General features: G+C 34.6%; 4 protein-coding genes across 10 annotated transcripts in view; all 4 read right to left on the bottom strand.

The window, feature by feature from the left end:
• Positions 1-1,527: 1,527 nt before the first annotated feature.
• On the bottom strand, positions 1,528-5,381 carry LOC100242211 (amino acid permease 8-like). The gene is made up of 8 exons (XM_002277781.4): positions 5,323-5,381; positions 5,087-5,220; positions 3,335-3,562; positions 3,142-3,235; positions 2,826-3,043; positions 2,584-2,723; positions 2,224-2,451; positions 1,528-2,137 (listed from the first exon to the last, which is right to left on the bottom strand). The coding sequence occupies exons 2-8, from the start codon at positions 5,199-5,201 to the stop codon at positions 1,709-1,711; spliced, it is 1,452 nt and encodes a 483-aa protein (XP_002277817.1). The 5' UTR covers positions 5,202-5,220; positions 5,323-5,381; the 3' UTR covers positions 1,528-1,708.
• A 1,198-nt stretch (positions 5,382-6,579) lies between these two features.
• Positions 6,580-9,159, bottom strand: LOC100247345 (auxin-responsive protein IAA2). 2 transcript variants are annotated; one of them, XM_002277762.5, is made up of 6 exons: positions 8,699-9,159; positions 8,018-8,619; positions 7,438-7,709; positions 7,202-7,352; positions 7,008-7,072; positions 6,580-6,903 (listed from the first exon to the last, which is right to left on the bottom strand). In XM_002277762.5, exons 2-6 carry the CDS (start codon positions 8,506-8,508, stop codon positions 6,845-6,847), a joined length of 1,038 nt encoding a protein of 345 aa, XP_002277798.1. In that variant the 5' UTR covers positions 8,509-8,619; positions 8,699-9,159; the 3' UTR covers positions 6,580-6,844. The 2 variants fall into 2 exon arrangements, with proteins under 2 accessions (XP_002277798.1, XP_010648285.1); XM_010649983.3 differs by having other exon boundaries at positions 8,747-9,159.
• Positions 9,160-11,633: 2,474 nt separating this feature from the next.
• LOC100252462 (histidine-containing phosphotransfer protein 4) lies at positions 11,634-16,913 on the bottom strand. The gene is made up of 7 exons (XM_010649979.3): positions 15,924-16,913; positions 13,924-14,011; positions 13,010-13,140; positions 12,860-12,928; positions 12,495-12,566; positions 11,996-12,068; positions 11,634-11,899 (listed from the first exon to the last, which is right to left on the bottom strand). The coding sequence occupies exons 2-7, from the start codon at positions 13,981-13,983 to the stop codon at positions 11,870-11,872; spliced, it is 435 nt and encodes a 144-aa protein (XP_010648281.1). The 5' UTR covers positions 13,984-14,011; positions 15,924-16,913; the 3' UTR covers positions 11,634-11,869.
• The window catches only part of LOC100262715 (tryptophanyl-tRNA synthetase-like), a 27,022-nt gene continuing 22,782 nt past the window's right edge, over positions 15,049-19,288 (bottom strand). For 5 of the 6 annotated variants that reach the window (XM_002272993.4, XM_010649982.3, XM_019219572.2 and 2 more), the window contains exons 14-15: positions 18,712-18,801; positions 17,024-17,472 (exon numbers count right to left, since the gene is read on the bottom strand). In XM_002272993.4, the coding sequence (XP_002273029.1) occupies positions 17,338-17,472; positions 18,712-18,801 (225 nt within the window). In that variant the 3' untranslated portion in view covers positions 17,024-17,337. Of the gene's footprint in view, positions 15,410-17,023; positions 17,473-18,711; positions 18,802-19,288 lie in introns of those variants that run through there. The other variant, XR_002029973.2, reaches the window with a different exon arrangement.

The following is a 19,288-nucleotide window of genomic DNA, read 5'->3' as shown; positions in this document are numbered from 1 at the left end:
AATTACATTCCACCTACTTCCAGGATGAAATAAGGTAAATATTTCAATCAAAAATCAATGTTGTGGATAGTGGATGCACTTCCATCAATGTTTAGCTTTGATTAATTACGAAAATGGTATAGTTTAATTTGTTAATTTTGTAGAGACAAATTGAGTGACACTTTTGGGAAATATTATTGTGCCCTTCATCACCACATGAAGTTGATCACCATATTTTAAGGATTCGTGATCAAAGTTATGAACATAATGTATTTCATTTCCCATATTATATATCAATGTATATGTGAAGATTAAATGTATAAGGTATATGAAAAAATACAAAGTATCAAAATCAAAATCATGAACCTATTAAATTATGTATAAAGTATAATGACCAAAATCATGTACTTCCATTAAAATTTTCATATATTATGAATACTAGGTACCTACATGAAATTGGAAAAAACATATTCATATTATTTAATAGAAAGTGTAAATTTGTGACTACTGATAAAAGGTCATTTGACATCATATAAAAAGGTTCTTAGTCTTGTCTCTCCAATCATTTTATGTTTATAAGATTTATCATCATTTGCACAAATATTAAGTGAAAAAATGTAATAAAAGAAAAGATAAAATGTGTTAATACTTATATGAGATGACAATGTGCCACCAAAAAATCTATTTTGGTTCATTAAACTATTTTGATCTATTTTGAAAAATGGATAAAAAAAAAACGTCGGGTCTATTTGAAATACCAATCTAATCCTACCTTAGAAAGACACAGCATTAGATTTAATGTCTGGATATATAGTTATTAGAATTCAAAGATATAGTGATACTGTAGAATAAGATGAAACGCTGAGAGTTTGAGACTTGAGTATAAGATAGAATATGGACTCATCCTTGCATCTAGGCCATGAGAAAAGGAGTTGATATATCTATTCGTGCAAATTAATTATCTTAAACATATGACATAACATTTTATAATTGGTTGCAACATAATGAAACGCACATGTCAGAAGCCTAACATAAAAAGACATCACTAACAAAAAAAAATTATCTAATGGATAAATTTTTATTAATATTAAATTATCGACATTAATAAATAATTGAATAGCAATATTTGATTTAAGAAATGCTTTTAAATCCAAAACATTTTTTGAAAATAAGTCATTAATTTCAACAAATGTTAACAATATCATTTTAAATTTTTAAGACTTTTATAAATGCAAAATTTTGTATGTTTTAAGATTAATGATGTGAAAAATGAAAACATAAAACAAAATTTAGAAGAAGAAAAAGAAGAGAACATTTTAATTCTTCTCATAAAATAAGCCCCTCAATGATTGACTCAAAGTTGAGGCCACTAGACATAATTTTGAGATGATGAATGAAATGAGCACTTATAATTTTGTAGTAGCTAACTCAATTACAAATACGTGTAATGTCTAAAATTTTTAACAAAGAAATATTAAAAAATAAAAGGAAAAGGACTAAAACATCTTTTCAATTAGATGGTATGATTAAACAGATTAAAACTTCTAAAAATTCCTTCATGGTAATATCAATTAATTAACTCCTCCATCAGAACCAAATATATATGATGCTGTGGCTCTTCAGCCCCAACCACATCGATTTTTCATTATTTTGTGAGTATATTAATACTTATCCAGCATTAACTTAACCCTAAACATGTGGTTTTTTCCATAGTCACTTGACCGTTGGACTATTCTTCAACCAGAGAGGGCTTGAAGATACGGAAAGCTTCACCAAACCCCTCAATTGACCCACATGCTGCAACCATGGCCAGGAGCAGAGACACTAAGGTCAGTAACTGCAGCGCAAACCACTTAATTGTTCCTCGATTAATCTTTTTTCTGGCTATGTACATTGTGACAGGGAAATAAACCGTCAAAGGCCAGTAGCTAACGGCTCCAAGCAGGGCGAGCACATCGTTGAAATAGGGCAGTGCTATGGCCACCAAAGTTGCTACCACCACATACATGCTTCTCCAAGTCAGCCTTAAGAAGTTGATGCTGAAATTCAAGCTCTTGTGGCCAATTTTTACTGGGTACTCCTTGTTTACAAACTTAGACTCAGGCCATCTTCTTTTGATGCAGGATTCCACCGTGCCAAACACTGGCTGTGCCATTACCTGTATATACCAGGAAATACAAACCACATCAACTATATATGAATTAGGATTTAGGAATTGATGGAGAGAATTATTAGGAAATTAACCTGGTATGCTCCCACAAGGTGCAGCACAATGAAGATGTTGGCCAGGTCGATGAGCCAGAAGGGCTCGTAGAATCCAAAGCCGGTGAGCATGTTGCCATGCGCATAGTTCCCGAATGCAGCGTAGCCAAAGCATGCACACATCATGTAGAATACTGTTGTGGCTGACACTGATAGAATGTTAGCCTTCTTCATCACCTTGTTTTCAGGCTCTGAAGATTTTATTGTGTCCTGAAAACTCACAAGAAGAATATATACATTATGAAGAAAGAAAATGTTGTATGATTAATACACTAGACTTCCAAAACTCAATAATTAAACAACAATCATGAGTAAATATATATGTATCTGATTATAATTAACCTGGACTTCAATCAGAACTGGGGTATATGTGTAAGCTATTGCAATGTCGCCAAATGCTGTAAACATCCTCCACATTTTCTGAGCTGCAGTTAATCCTGGCCCAACTTCAATTCCGGTCACAGTCGTCCTCTTTCCATGTCCTGCTCAAATCCCAGCTTCGTTACCGTTAAGAGAGCTCATATATATATATGCTTAATTCAACTTGTCCATTACTGTGTAGTACTGAGAAAAATGTAAATTACCCGAAACTATAGTAGCCAAGGCAAGTCCAGCTCCAATGGAGGAGTACCCAAAAGAGGTGATTGTTGCAATTACTGAGAGCCACCACAGCTCCTCAATGTTCCGCATCTGAGACAGTATGATTTCCAAGGCCCCAATTCCTATCATATATGGTTTAGATGAAAACTGGCATGAGGCTTGGTGACCCTTCTCATGGAAGCAGTTCGATCTCCGTATAGCCCTGAAGTACACATTTCCATACCATAAAATCACCATCACATATTCCTAAATATTAGAAAAACCTGGAGTATAATACTACATTATTTTTTGGTAGCTTACACCATGCTTATTGCAGCAGTAATAGTATAGCCAACCACCAGCCCATTGAGGTTGGCTTGCTGAGCCAATCCACAAGCAATATTCATTCTTCCACCTGATGTTTTCACAAAGATGGCCATCAGTTTCTTTCAAAATAAACCAACAAAAATATGATTTGTAAGAGATTTAAGTAATGGATATGCATCAAAAATACCTAAATTGGCTTTGACAACATTCATATATGTATAGTTTCTCTTGCCAGTGCCCGGAGACCTGTAACACTCTGCTAGGAGATTGGAGGTATAGAGTGTGATGCAAGCAAATATTAAGAGAGTGGCCACTCCCACAACCCATCCAAGCTGAGCCACACACCACGCCAGCGACAGCACCCCGGACCCAATAACAGCCGTTATTATATGTGCGCTTGCTGTCCACAAAGTCCCTGAAAATTAATTACACTATGTATAAATGAAAATGTACTAAATGATAATTGAAAGGAGTATGATAAATTAAAAATTAAAACCCATTCCCAATATTTGACATAACAAGATGCATCAGCAGCACATGAGTGGTTTCCACGGAGGACTTGTTCATTTATCTAAAAATTAATTGGCTGTCACCATGGTTCAATTAATCCTTTTTCTCATGCTTCAATGTCATACTAATTTACAATCATTTCAATGATATTAATGGGGCAATAACGCATCCATCTCGGAGCCTTAATTCATCCGAGGCTTATAGCAAAACCTAATCATCTCTGACCTTACACTCTTCATATAGCCATTTTTCCATGTCATTTTCACACTTAATAACATTAGGGCATACCTAATAATTTTTCTTCCGAGGCAACACCAAGGGAGGAGACAGATTTTAAAGAGAATGCATGAAATCACAAAGGGCAGATGTAGTGTAGTGTGATTTATTATAAATTAAATGCTAGTAAATAAACTGATGTATTATTTTATTACAAAATATAAATTTATAAAAGATATTGTGACAGTATATTCTTGTATACTTTTCTTTTAAAAATTGCATTAAAAAGGGCCAAATTTTAGCATATGGTGCCTCATCTTAGCTGGGGAGAACAAACGTTGAAATATATAGCTTACATTGAGATATCTTCGGAGGAAAATATGGAGTTGAGACCTGTGTTCTATATTTATTGATGCTCATTGAATTTAGGAATTTAAATACTTCTATTGCATTAATGCTAGCAAAACAATAAAATATTAGCACATAAAATTTCCTAAATAATAACAGAAATATTGCATTTGACTAAATAGTGGTCTGTCATTAATATATATATATATATATATATATATATATAAGAGAGAAAGAAGATGCCCGAGAGAACTTAAATGATCAAGATGTCATTTAACATCCATGTGCTTATCATGCATCAACAGCTCTTGGTATGGTAAAAGAAATTAAATGATTGTTTGGTAATATTTTGAAAACTGATTTTCAAAAACCTATTTTTAAGAAGGCTCTTAAAAATAGGTCTTAATTTTGAGTCTTAGGCTTATATATAATATAAAAATTATTAATTTTTTCTTTGTCTATCCATTATTGTTTCTTAAAATATTTTATTAAAAAAAATAAGAAATAAAACATATTAAATTATTAAAAATCTGCCCTTTAAAATTATATAAAAATCAAATTCAAACCCGAAGATTTTCAAATATTATATATATAATTATTTTTTATGTTATTTATTTTCTCTTGGTAAATTATTTTTTATGTTATTTAGTAAAATTTTGGAAAATGATTAAAAATATAAACTCACTCGCTATTTTTATTTTTAAAGCCAAAATTTCCTATATATGGGACAATAGCATTCATGATTTCTTTCCTGGAAAAGGAGAGGTAGAATTTGAACACTGAAGCCCTCAAATCCAAACACCATGGTGTGAAGCTTGAATATGCAGAAATGAATGGAAACAAATGGGAGGAACAGATAGAGTACCAGTTCTTTTGGGTCTCCCATCATCATCTACCTCTCCAACATCTGCGACTTTCCCAGTATCCAAACCACTCTCACATACTTCATTCTCCATACTTTCACCAACCTCAATCTTCATCGTTCTCTTTCTCTCTTATCTGCACAAAGAAAAAACCCCACTTAGCTTTGAAACAATATTGCAAACCCAGATGAGGAAAAAAAGAAAAAAAAAAAAAAAAAAAAGGCAAAGCTGAGAATACATGGCCTAGAAACGCCTTGTTTCTGTATCTCTTGCTTGTTTCTTCTTGTATTATATGTTTAGAGTTATTTATAGTCTCTTTTGTATCACTCTTGGGAGAAGGAAAAATAAGGGTTTTTTGGCATTATATGATTGCACCAAGCAGCTGCCCTTGGGTTTACAAATTGTTGGATCAAGGAAAAAAGGAAAAAAGTAACTGAATCAGTGTATCAGAGGGCTGAATGCAGACAGAGCTAAAGTAATTTAATTTATAACTCTCAGGCTTCACACACTTGTGTGGCCCAGTGTGTTGACGGTTTCAATTCATTTCCTAGTGGAATCTCCCTTAGGTTTTCTTTCCCAGCCTGAGTGGAAGAGGGGAGTTGACCACTCATTAATTCCCCTTATTTATTGCAGTTTAGAAAGTGTCGGAATTAAGAAAAGAAATTTTACTTTCATTTGCGTATTGTATGCTGTTTATAAGATATAGAGAAAGAGATTCTCTACACTATTACCGGATTAAACTGTTTAATTTTTTATTTTTTTAATCACATTGAATTGATGCTCGATGAAGTTTTAATCTAGACCCTTCAAACTTCAAAGTATATGATGGGACCACACATGACATAAAAACAATAAAATCCAATGTCAAATACAAAGTAATGAAAATAGAATATAAAACAATGAAATTAAATATATCACACCACCTAGTTGATGAGCATTAAAAAAACACTTGATAACAAAAAATTAATTGGCATTAATTTATCAAAGCTTCTTTCAACCCACATAGTATCTTCTAATTTCCATATATTATTTTGTTTTAGAAATCAATATTAAATTGTGGATTCCATTATTTCATTTGACAAAAAAAATTATGCTTTTTTAAGTGTCACAAGACTATCATGGGATAATGCTTCTTTTTATTACTTAAGACCAAACAATGACGTTTTATCAAGTGTCAAGGTTGCTATAAGTAAATAATGATGAAAAAAGTCAACCTTAATGTTGATGTTGTAAGAAGATGACGCTTGCAAGATTCTAAAAGTGTCAATATATCTATGATTATAAGATGATAGTTTATAAGGGTGAATATTCATCATACCTTTGTGCTACAACTAAATAAAAAGAAATGGAACCAATGGATAAAATAGTAACAGCAACATCCACACAATAAAACTTAGTTGGGAGTATAAAAAAACAAGATTACCATATATATTACATGGTAATCTTTAATTAAAATTTGGTTAAAGTTAGATGCTTAGGAATTTTATGCAAAATTATACAAAGACAAAATACTTTTAACTCCTTTGCATAATGTTTAAGACACGCTCCCTCAAAAATATTACATGCTTCACATATCGAATGTCACAAACTTATCCTACAAAAGCCTTAACACATAAATAAAAGAAAGAGATTCAAACCTCCAAGAAAAGAGAATTATACCAAATATTACATTTTGCTTCGGTTATCTTCACTAAATAAGGCATACCAAATAACTAAGAGGAAAGCAAATATAGTATGGAAATTCTTCACTTCAAATTTCCTCATTTTCCAAATTCAACTGCAGAACCAGGGGGTGGCTTCTCTTGCTTGCTGCTACTCACTGAAATGACTCCAAACAAAAAACCCATCATCAGTCTAATGCTAAGAGGTTAAGCTAGGAAAATAGTGTTACATTACTCAAATTTTAGCAGGAAGTGTACTCACCACAGAGGATGGCAAGTTCAGAGCTCTTCAACACGCGCAATCTCCTCACTGTAGATACAAACATGCTGCAAGGAATATATTAAAATTCAGATGAGAGATTGCCCAGCTATCATGCTTATATTTATTGGGTCGAAAATGGTTTGATTTTTGAATGTTTGGACTTTGGAGGCGTAGGTTTGGTAGTAGATGCTTACTGCCATGGGACATCTCCAACAAGCATTCTGTCTCCTTCATTATCCTCATAAACTAGAGTATATTCACCACTTCCATCGAATAATCCTGCCATGGTTTTTGCTTCCTCCATCTTGTTTTCATTTCCAGTGCCAGCAGATGATTCATTTTGAGCTAAAGAGAGAAACAAACAGAAGTTAAGGTTGAATTTATGGATGTAGTTTAGCTTTGTGTCATCCAAAGATTGAGCTTAGATAACCTGAAAGAAGACCTCTGAAGAGATCATCTACAGCATATGAGAGTTTTTCATAGCTGTCACAGGCTTTGAGATCCACTTTTCTTCCAATTGGGACACCATCCATGTTAATCTTTACAAACAATCCAGTTTTGGAACTTTCAGATTTTCCATAGCCGGTCTCCTCAGGAATTTTGTTTGGTGACTCTGATTCAGGCTTTGAGGAGCTGCTATTCACAAGATTCTTCCTGAATGAACGGATTGGAGGCCACCCAACCACTGGAGCATGTTCAATTCTGAATTTTTGGATCAATCAGGGAGGAGAAAAGAAATTATTAGTTAGAACTTCAGTATAATACTTTTTAAGGGGATGGATTCATAATTTTTAAAATAATCAGAGACATTCATATTAAGAAAACTAACTCCATTATCATGCCTAGTAGAGAGTGATAAAAGGGTGTCATTTTCTCAAGAGTGATTCTGTGAGACCATGATTGAGATATAATTTCTGATTTCTAAGGGGAAAATGTGAGTTTGTTTTTTTCAAATTTCTATGGTACGAGGAAAAAGCAAGGGGAAAAAAAGACAAGAAAAAGTGGTGAACCTTTTCTGGGAGGAGTTGGGCACAGCTGTATTTGCAGAAACTGAGGCATCAGCAGCAACTGAACATGCCATCTTATCCTTATACTGCTGCGCCTGATCTGCCATACTTGTGGGGCGTGGCTTTGAGGATTCATCGACTATGGCACCCAAGGTCTGGGGTACCACGGGGTACTGAAGGTATGAGGACTTTGGCTGGTGATTCTGCTTCTCAAAAGCGGAAGAAGATGAGGACAAAGAGACACGAGGCCATGGTTTTGCTTCAAGTGTGTCCTGAAATCCTCTTTTGGCTCCATGAGAGTTGGTATGGAGGTGGGTTATGGAAGCCATGGATGGCAAATAGCTGAGAGAGAGAAGAGACCGGTCTTCTCCTGGAGGGCCAAGCCTCAGCTCCAGCTTCTTGTCCTCTGAAACACCATGCCTTCTTTTACTTTCTCTTGCATGCCATTCTCTATCCTTTGGAATCATATTAAGCCACTGAGGAGACTCCTCCATTTTATTTTTGATTGTTGGTCTGGGAAAATGGAAGAAATTTGAAGAAACCCGGATAAAAAACTATGTTCTGCTTAACCTCTTCCCTAGAAAATGAGCAAGAAGAAAATTTCCCTGGAAATTTGGAGATACCCAAGTCAGGAAAAGAACAAGGCAAATAAATGAATAAACCAACAAGAAAATTAGAAAAGACCTCAATCAAAGCTTTATAACACGGAAAACCCCCAAGTCTTCGACTTACAAAAAAATAAAATAAACCACTTGATTCCACCTAGAAGCAAATTCAAAGCAACTCCATGCCAAAATGAAATGAATACAAGTTTCTTTCTTTTCAGTCCTTAATAATTATCAACTCAAACTTCCCAGACACCAAACATTCTCTCCAGTCTCAGCAGCCCACATGAAACCTCGTTACCACTAAGATAAAGAAAAAGAGGAAAAGAGCACAAAGAGAAAGGATGGTGTAGTAATTGGAAGGATGTTGTTGGAGCAGTGGCTATATATGTGGCAAGTGGGGTTGTTTGGGCTTTCTCTTTTTTTCCACTCCTTTGTTGGAGTCAGAGTGTAGAGCAACAACATAGAGGAACATGTAGAAAGATTCCTTGGCTCAAAGCCACGCTAGAAAGGGAATAGAGGTTTACACACGCCAAAGAGAAACTAGCAGAATATGCATGGACTTTTGCTCATCATATACGACTCCCAATTGACACATGACATATACAGCAAGTGGACAACAATGCTGTTTGTTGTTGCATTCAAGAAGCAATCTCTAGGCTCCTACTCCCTCAAAAGTCTATGCTGCATTCACACCACTACACGAACGTCAAATATGTAAGAAACATTGTTCCCTTTCTCCGTTTTACTTTACTACTTAAGGGTTTTTTCTATATTGTCATTATGTCCCTCATCAATCAACGTGTCCAAAATTTTTAAGAAATAAAAATTAAAAAAATTAAAAATAAAAAAGTCTCACCCCTTTTTGCCTCAAGAACAATTTCATTATTTTATGTTTAGATATAGTTTCTTTTATCTTTATTCAACCTTATAAATTTTGAATTTGATACAATGTCCATTCGGCACCTCAAAATTTTCTTCTATAAAATGACTTATTGACATGTATATGATTTTTTTACTAATTTAAGCGGAAAAATCGTATAATATTAGACTTCAAACACATTTTAGCTTTTCCCTTAAAACGTTTTTTAAACTCGTGTATGTCAACAAGTCATATTTCACTTATTTATGTGTGAATGATTGAGCTTGAATTAATGAGCTACCTAGAGAGCTGATCAATTAAGTTCAATTTATTAAAACAATCCTATCTTAACATATCCACTTATGTTCTAAATTATTGTAGTTACATCACCGCAATCACTCTTGATTGACTAAAATATTAACCAAAAAAGTTCTTTACATCATCTTTCATATATAAAAGTAATCAATTCGCGGTATACCTTCTCTATACAGCCTTACCTTATTTAGAATAAGGTTTGCTCAAAAATTATTTTTGATCTTTAAATATCACTTTCAACATTTACTCAGGACTTTATATCTCAAGATGAAAGTATCCTATGAGACTTTAGCCAATGGTTCTCTTATAAGAGGTGGGTGGATACATAGTGGAGGCACTAGTGGACTCCCATGATTTCTACAAAATGACCTTTTTTTCTCAACTTCATCACCATAAGCAAATCTTTCCTAGGCATAGAATATGTCTATTGAATATTGTTACCAAAAGACTGTCACCTCATTATTGGGCAGAAAGGAAAAGAAAAAGAGTTAATGAAATGCAAGAATCAAATGCTTTTGACTTGGGTCCACTCAAAGAAGTAGCAAAGCGTGTGAGAGCAGTGACTTTGCTAAGTTTGTTCTTGGAGGACCTCCAAAATCACCCTAAAAATGTGGTAGCTCCACCACCAACCTAGGAAACCCACTCAGACCTTGATGTTTGTGGAAACATGTTGACTCTTTCTATAATGCTTGTTAGGACTTGTGCTTCAATCATTGTTTTGTTTTGCTTACTATTTTTAGTTGCTTAGGTCAAAATCAGCTTATGAATCAGCACCGTCATAGGTCTAATTATCAAAATTATACATTGTCAAAATTTTAGATCCAAATAAAATTCTACCATCAAGATTGGTATAAAAATTTATGTTGTCAAGACAAGCATATACTAAAAGAATCCCAGGAAAGGTATAACAAGCCACATCAAATAGTTGTTGAGTCATATCTTCCTCGTGCACGCTGAAGCGATCCGCGTCTAATGGGTGGGTGGGGAAGCCTGCATTTTGCGTCTCAGTGTATGCTGCTTTTTCAAAATTTTCAATGGGGGCAGTGGAATTGTTCAATGAATACATCAAAAGATACATGAGTCATCGTCGTTGTAATCATCATCAGCAGCATAACTACCTCTTTTTGCACTTGCCATCACTTGTGGAGGACCCCAACTCTCCACTCATCTCATATATATGATCATCACTGCCTTGATAAAACCCTACTTATTTACACTTTTCCAAAGCTCTTTTGGACCTTTTTGCTTTTTGCTCTTTTTCGTCAGTCTTTCTTCTCATCTTGATTATTATGATCATTAACTTTATGCCTTCTAACCAACCAACCCTCTCTCCCTCTCATCTGTTGATCATAAAAACAATAGTATGTTTAGGGTTTTATGGCCTTGATGATTAAGATTGCTCCTCAGTCCTCCCACAGTCCAATAATAGCAAGTTGGGGCCCTATCATACTTTATAAATTGCATTTAGGAAAGATACTTTCCTATGACAAAATATATTTAAATACTCTCTGCTTTTGTCCGATTCCTTCTGTTTTCCTAGCTATTATCTTGTTCACAGCCGGCCGCTGGCATCAGTTGAATGATTCTTTGGTGGTGTTGCCTTCAAGAATAATAATGTGCTACTAGCTGGTCCCTACAAGAGGATATTGCATATGTGCATCATGATCTTCCAATGAACAATTTACCAATTTAATTAATTAATTCAAATCATAATACAACAAGGGCATCGCCAGGATCAACGGGGAAACTATCTCGAGTTTGGTTTTTTTTTTTTTTTTCCTTTAATGATCGATGATAATAATTAATTGGAATCTTTCTCAGAAACGAAGAAACACCATGAACAAGTTGGTGAGAAAACCATAAAATAGTAACTAAAAGTATAGAGGAGTTTATTAAAATGACATTACTAGCATTAAGATTGACATGGTAGTACTGGGTATGGATAACATATAAAATCTATATGACCCTTTCCATTTTAGCCGATAACAGTAGTCACATATCAGCACTACCGATTCACCAAATAGTACCAATGAGTCCTCTTCATGGCTATCTGTCAGGCTAATTCAGGAAGACTTAGTTTGCTAGTCCAGCTTGTCTTGCCAACTGAAATACATGTATGCAACAGTGAATTAATTAGTTCACAGTACCACTTGGTGGATATATGTGTATATAGATATCTATGTAAAGAGAGAGAAAGACCTGGAAATAAGTTTCAAGTTTCCTCCTCAGGATTGTATGCTCTTGCTTCACTTGTTGGAAAGTCCTAACACACCTGTGAAATATCATGCAAAATCATCTATAACAATTTTTTTCAAATATTCGTGACTATGATAAATCTAAGCCTTAAGTTATTAGGTAATCATCAGCCAAAACAATATAAATTTCATATGAGTTCCACCTGAGGCTCATAAAATAGGATGGTAAGCAAAACCTAAGGTTAAAATCTGTCACAAGTTCACCACCTTTGTTAAAAGGCTTTAATACCATATGAAGCTACTAAGTTGACCCAAAAGCTTAAGGGTTAGGATATGACCGACAAATTAATGACTAATCTAGAGTAATATTATTTCCCTTTAGTGAGCAAGTTACATGGAGATACAAAATGCAAAATGCCCTTTAACTTCTTTTTTGTTTCTTTAATCCTTCAAATAATTTAATTTCCATGAACACACTGAGTCGTGTATGCAATGGAGTGTACCCTTCTGCACTCCTTGCACTGCAATGCTCCCTGAACTGTGTGCATTCATTCTTCACCTTTTTTGCTCCAATGCTGCAAGGGAGCGGAATTTTGTTATCAGACACAAGATAACATCAAAATTGCATTCTTAGTAGAAGCCGTTCGAAAGTGATTCTCGTTAAAAACACTTTTAGTATTGAGGACTTTTGTTACTAGTATTATTGTTCAAAAAAAAACATTTCTAAGCGCTTCCAACCCTCACAAAATCACTTTCAAACGGGTTTTCAGTGGTTTTATTTGAAAATGCTACAAATAAAAACATTATATAAACGCTTCAATCAGAATCACTCTCAAATAGACTTAATTTTATTTTCTTCTCAATTTACCTTGAGCTACTACCCTTGAATTGGTGCATGTAATCATCTAGCCTGATGAAATCGAGAGGTCTGCTCTCCCTGCATCAACCAATTAAAATTAAAATTGTCATCGTCACCATTAATATTATTAGTGGTAGTAGTAAAAATGGTGGTTCTTACAGTGCCTGTTCGATGTTATGAATGAGTCTGGCAGAATCAGTATAAAACAACGTCACAATTTCCTCCACAAAATTAGGGTTAGCGTCATCCTGAAGGTCCTCTAGCTGAACAAACTGCTCGTCAAGGTACCCCTGCATAACCCGCACATCATTTTATTTACCATTATCAACTTATTCCAGGATCTAGTAATGTGTTTTCCTAGGCCATGAAAATTGATTATTGGGTTGGATTACAGATCTAATATGGAGTCCTTCAGAGCCCATTATCAGGTTCTGGGTCTAAACCAGTTGAAAGAACACAGCTCACAAGGCCTCCTTGGGGTTCTCCAGGCTTGACCCAAACCAGATTATGGACTGGGCCGTCGCAAATATGCATGAATCGAGTTAACGATGTGATTGGTTGGGTGGAACACTTCGAGGACTGTAAAACCACTATTTTAGTTTTTGGATAAATTGGAAAAGTCACTCTTATTCTTTTCCTTTTTTCAAAGCATTGTCGTTCCTAAGTTATATTAAGAGTTTTCGTCAAAATTTGATACTAATACTGATATTTAAATTATATATTCATTTGCATGAGCTTTTAGGTGATATATTTTGGATATGTCGATTTTGTTTACATGCTCGTCAAATGAATTTTTTTTATCAACTTTTTATTACAAAAAAATCCTATATTTGATATTTGAGTATAATGTATGATTAATGTTGCTTTAAAAAATAAAAAACAAAAGAAATTAAATTCAAACACGGATGACATTGTAAGGGTGAATTTTATAATTTACTCCATTTTTTTTTTAGTTAAAACCATATGCATACGAAAAACAAAAATGGATTATCTAAAAAGGACCAACCCCATTTCATAAAAGCACAAGTAAAATTTGGATTGAAAATTAAAATTTTCAGAGAAGAGAGGAGAACCTGATCAAAGAGGGACCTCCTCATGTAGGCAACTTGGCGTTGCAATGGGTTTCTCTCCATTCTTGTGAAAGTGACGGAATGTGACCAACTATGAGAATAATAATGAAAATGAAAAAGGAAGGACTTCTCTTATAAGTGTGGCGAAGCTTGAAGGCTTTGACACAATTATATGTAAGCCTAAGGGTAAAGGATATCTATATATAGGGCAGGGATAGAGTGAGGACGAACTTTTATGGTGATTGGTGAGAGATAGATAAATAAATAATAATAATAAAAATAAAAAAGAAAAAAGAAAAAAAGTGTTAAGGGGTACGTGGCAAGAAAATATCACACTCTTTTATAAACATCTCTGTCCTGAAAGCAAATACATGCAGATTCTATAGCTACTCACACATTACCTCAATCGTTTTACTGTTTAAGGATTTTGTAGTGCTTTTGTGTCATCCTGTTTTTTTTTTTTTTTTTTGAAAGAAAGAATTGATGAATATTTTTGGACAATTGAACGAAACATGTTGGAAGTGAATGTCAAATTCAAGTTCTAAAATTTAGCCATGAAGTCATAAATTTATTCAAAAATAAATCTGGAAAATTTCGGACTGATTTCAGAATTGATAAAATTTTGGACTGAAGAGGAACGGTCACGTGGCAGACGGAGACAGCCTGGAGAGAGCACGTGTAGGCGCCCTGAGTTCTTGTGGCATGCCCAAATTTCCAATCAGCTCCACACGTCAGAACTCAGAATATATCAAAGGGTTTTGTGCAGAGCGTTTAAAACCCATGCATTGTTTTTCCTAGAAACAGTTTCCATGGAAAAACCCTCGAGTTTTCAGGCAACTTTTTGGTTCATGATTTTCTTGTGTTTAATATTGTAAAAAAAATATGAGAAAAGAAACGAGATGATAAATATAAAAAGATTGTCTTTATTTTTCTTAAATAATAGTGAGAAAATTTTCATACAAGTGTACTCCACAATAATTCGATTTTTTTCTACTTTTCCACAAATTACCAAACGCGAATTTTATTAACTTTTTTTCTTTCTTCACATTTTTCTATTTTATTTTTTTCCCTTAAAACTTTCTTGACCCAAACAGGAACTGAAAAAACAAGTACAGAAATCACCTGCAATAAGTGGGAAATGGAATCCATAATATATATATAATAAAGAAACAAATGGTAAAAAGAACCTGAAGAGTAAGCAGACAATGAGATGAGCAATTCACAAAACTATTACCCATTAGGCAAATGAAGTTTCCACAAAATTAAAAAACCTGAAATTCTAATGGGAGATTAGGGTTGGGAGCTATCATAAATTATCTTGTCTGCAACTGCTTGCCTATGAAACAAATTCTTCTGGTAAAGAGATCTCATAATCATAATTGTGATGTAGCTTCAGACACTATAAGACTTAACCTTTTGTAGCTTAGGCACCATTGTTAACAATAAATCAAGTAAACACCCACACTCAAACCAAGTACTACATGCCCATCTGCAAAACAACAATCAGCAGGAATATTTATGGCCATTTCATGTCAAAACCCGACTGGAAAGGGCAAACCAGTAGCCAAAACCTAGACAAAATAGCTATATCTGTTTTCAAGCTCAACAATTAATGGGAATTGGCTTGAACATCTGCAATTCCCAGACAAGTGTTAGTTTCACGTAGTTTCAGGTGAGCTACAACTAAATTTTATAGACAACCAAAAGATGCAGAAGTGATGATATCAATAAAGTGAAAGCAGATTGAAGACTTCAAAGATGGTTCATACATGAGTTTTACTGCAAAATCCCTACACTAGATGCTATTCCAGCAGAATAACAAGAGTCCTTGTAATTCAATAACTTTTATTCTAAAACCTGAAGAATCTTTATATTTGTGATAAGCAGAGTTCTTCTGAGTGGAGAATAATATCACAAGAGAACAGAGAGAACCATGAATTAACCAAAAGAGGAAAGAGGAGGGAAAAAAATATAAATATGAATGATTGCAATGAGAACAATACCTTTAAATTAGCAGACAGCAGACTCTGCCTTGTCTTTCTGTAACCATCACTCTCTGTCTCTAATTTTCAGGAAAATGTTAAAAGAGAGAAGCATTGAGAAGAGATGCACCCTTTATTCCTTTGCCACCCACCCATGGGAGAAAGGGAGAGGGAGGGAGAGGAAAGGATTTCACGGTGCCATTGACCTCTCACTGTCTTTCCCATGGTTTTCACAAATATGTGGTCACATCTCTTCCTTTGTAAAAGAAAGAAAGGCTGTGGGTGGATGCAATTGGATGAGAATATGAATTGATATTTTTTCTTTCATTTCATGGACAGATATTCCCTCTTCCTATCACTTTCTTCCATGTTGATAAGAATCCAACCATGGACATGACGACACCTAGAACTAAATGGGTTTCAGTTACCGTCCCTAGATAGAATTCTTCATAAATCCAATTTCCTGAGTGTCCACCAGATGACGAAAGATTCGTTTAGATTCTTCTCTATCTATTTTTGTTTTGGGGTGTGGGTGTTGGGGGGTTGGGTTGTGTAGTGGTCTCAGATCTCAGCAGAGTTTTGAGATGTAATGTTCTAGCACATGTTGCCAGTAGTCAGCATGCTCTTTAGCGAATGCCCTTATCAGAATATCCTAATAATTCCATGAATCAGCTTAATTCACAGGCAAGCAGCACAGAAGAAATTTCCAGCGATGTCCATTCTGCAAACCTGGGCCGGGAAAATCTAAGTTCTAAAATATATGTTATACATTCAATATCTAGTAAGAATAAAGCAGGACCAATGCGATTCAAGAAATCCAGTTCAGATTAAGAAAATCTGGAGAGGTTAATACAGTGCCACAGTCAGCCTCACTCAATATAAATGCTGTACCCATCTACAATGGTTTGTCCAAAATTTTATTAACTTTGTTTTGATTATGGTATCATTAAAACTATTCCCAGGAATAGGAACTGAGAAATTGACTAAATTAGTTAGCCTGCAACTAAATATTAACAACATGAGAGATGATGAGCAAATTAACCTATGATATGGGAGTGGAAATACAAAACAGTCTGGTGATTCTTGGCAGGGCAAGTGAAAGATGAATCTACCAAAAAACATAAAAATCAGAACCAGTTTTATGAAACAGCCAATTTGTATTACATAAATAGGAGTGAAAAAGTTACAACTACCAGATTCATTCAGTTAACAAAAAGGAATATAAAAATGCACCTGTCCAGACAGGAGAGGCTGAGGCAACTGCATCAATGAATTTATCGGGCCAACCCATCACATAACCTTTTTTCTCATCAAGAATATGCTTATGTATATAGTCCAAAACTTGTGGGCAACAATGGATCATCCAAAAGTTAGTTTTAAGGTCACTTTCTTAGAGGTCTTTCCACATAAATTCTTATTGCAGCATCAGTTCTGCTCATCTTCGCAAGAATCCCATCGCCTGATAGACATTATTGAGAGTAGCATCAGCTATATCTGCAGCTTTTGTGGCACCCTCTGCCAAGAGCCTATCCAAATAAGCTGAATCAGACATAATTTCCTCGTAGCGAACCTGCAAAAGTAGAAAACCAAATTCATGATTGGGACACCATAATCAGCAAAAATTGAACATCAGTAAAGAAAATATATACTTTCTGATACAGAAAACAATCATTTCTGCGGAGTTGGTGGAGGTGCTAATCAGTGAAATGATTCGGTATAAAACACATTCACATCATGCACAAAGCCAGCTATACAAACATGTGCATAAAGCTAAGTAAATATTTGACACACCTACAAATGCATAGACAAGCATGCAGCGCATGCACAACAAGCAAGCTCAGGTATGCATATTGTCAAGGATAAAATCTAATCAAGCATGTTGGTGGTGCAGCTGAGCTGCTTTATTTTCAGCTTCTAACAGGCTCCAATATGGGCTCATCATGCTGGAATATAGAATGAAGGCAAACTTTCAGGAATATTCAAGTACAATTTTATGAAGCTTTGTCAAACAAGAGTCAGTCATTGATAATTCATTTACCTCAGTGGAGACCACATTGCTAACTGACACACTGGCCAAGGCCAATACTAATTAAATTCAATCACATCAGTAATGATTAACATCAATATGTGCTTAGACTGCACAATCAAACTCGTAAATTACCTTCTTGTGCCCCATTGTATATTTATAAATCCATACAAGAACAGGTACAACCAAACCATGGTTGGATTAGCTTATGAAAAATCATTAGCAGCTACAACTTGCAGCACAGGTTTTGGTTTTAAGTAAAAAATAAAAAAGGGTAAGTGATTTCAGGAGCTATTGTTAGTATTCATATTGTAAGAGGGAATTCTAAAGAATATTGTAGCAAAAATTGGAGAATTATTGCATTCTGTGATTTCCAATACAGACCATAAGCATATAAGCACAGTTGAATGCTTCAAGACTTTTTGACTCATACTAAGAGCTTTGAGTTGCCAAACATAAAAAGGGCTTATAAGCATGGCTTATATGACTAAACTTGAATTAAGATTAGCCCCAAGAAATCAACAGAACTGTGACCTATGTCATTCCAAACTTTTATAAACAGCTTCCCACTTGCAACACCAAGGAGCTTAGACAGTTTGAAATGACAAGGGAAACACTTAATATGGAAAGTCTAATCAGGGTATCAGATAGGTAGAGCAACAGATGTATGATTTATGGTAACAAATAGAAAGAAGAATGTAGGTAAATCAGCATAACAAATTTACATTAGCTATTCTGGCACCATAAAGTTATTCAAATGACATCATATTTAGAAGGAGAAACCTGGATGGGATGTAGATGATCAATCAATGCATCCGTTAGGATTCTCTTGAACACACCCCAGTTCATACCTTGGCATTCCTGCGCAACTTCCTGCAGTACAAAAATGTTCAGCAGACAAACTTTCTGTCTTGGAGTATATTAGAGCTAACAGATAATAATTACTGTATGATCATTCAATTGTTTAAATTATGGTTAGTATTCCTAATAGGAAGGTTTGTATAATAGAAGTTCAAATTCAAAATTTCATCTGCTATATTAGAATAGCCAGCCAATGCCACACTGGAAGCACTTCTTAGAATCTTTACATCAAGCTCCAAATTGTGAAGGATTTTAGAATGATACTTCTAATGAAGGTAGAGAATATCAATTAGAATACATTACTTAACATGTAAATTAACATATGACTGTCGTCCAGAAGGTGCTTTTATGTTTTTGTGGGTGAAGTGGAACTGATGTGTGGTTGCCACCTTTAAGTTCAGAATGTGTTAGATAATAACAACACACACAAGTATGAGGATATATCAAGTCTTCACCCCTTCTTGGATAATACATGTGTTACAGTAGCAGGAGACTGGAG

The sequence above is a fragment of the Vitis vinifera genome, chromosome 4 (genome assembly GCF_030704535.1).
Source record: "Vitis vinifera cultivar Pinot Noir 40024 chromosome 4, ASM3070453v1".
Classification (NCBI taxonomy): domain Eukaryota; kingdom Viridiplantae; phylum Streptophyta; class Magnoliopsida; order Vitales; family Vitaceae; genus Vitis; species Vitis vinifera.
The sequence above is the reverse complement of the archived record's forward strand: the minus strand, read 5'-3'. Positions and strand labels throughout refer to the sequence as shown.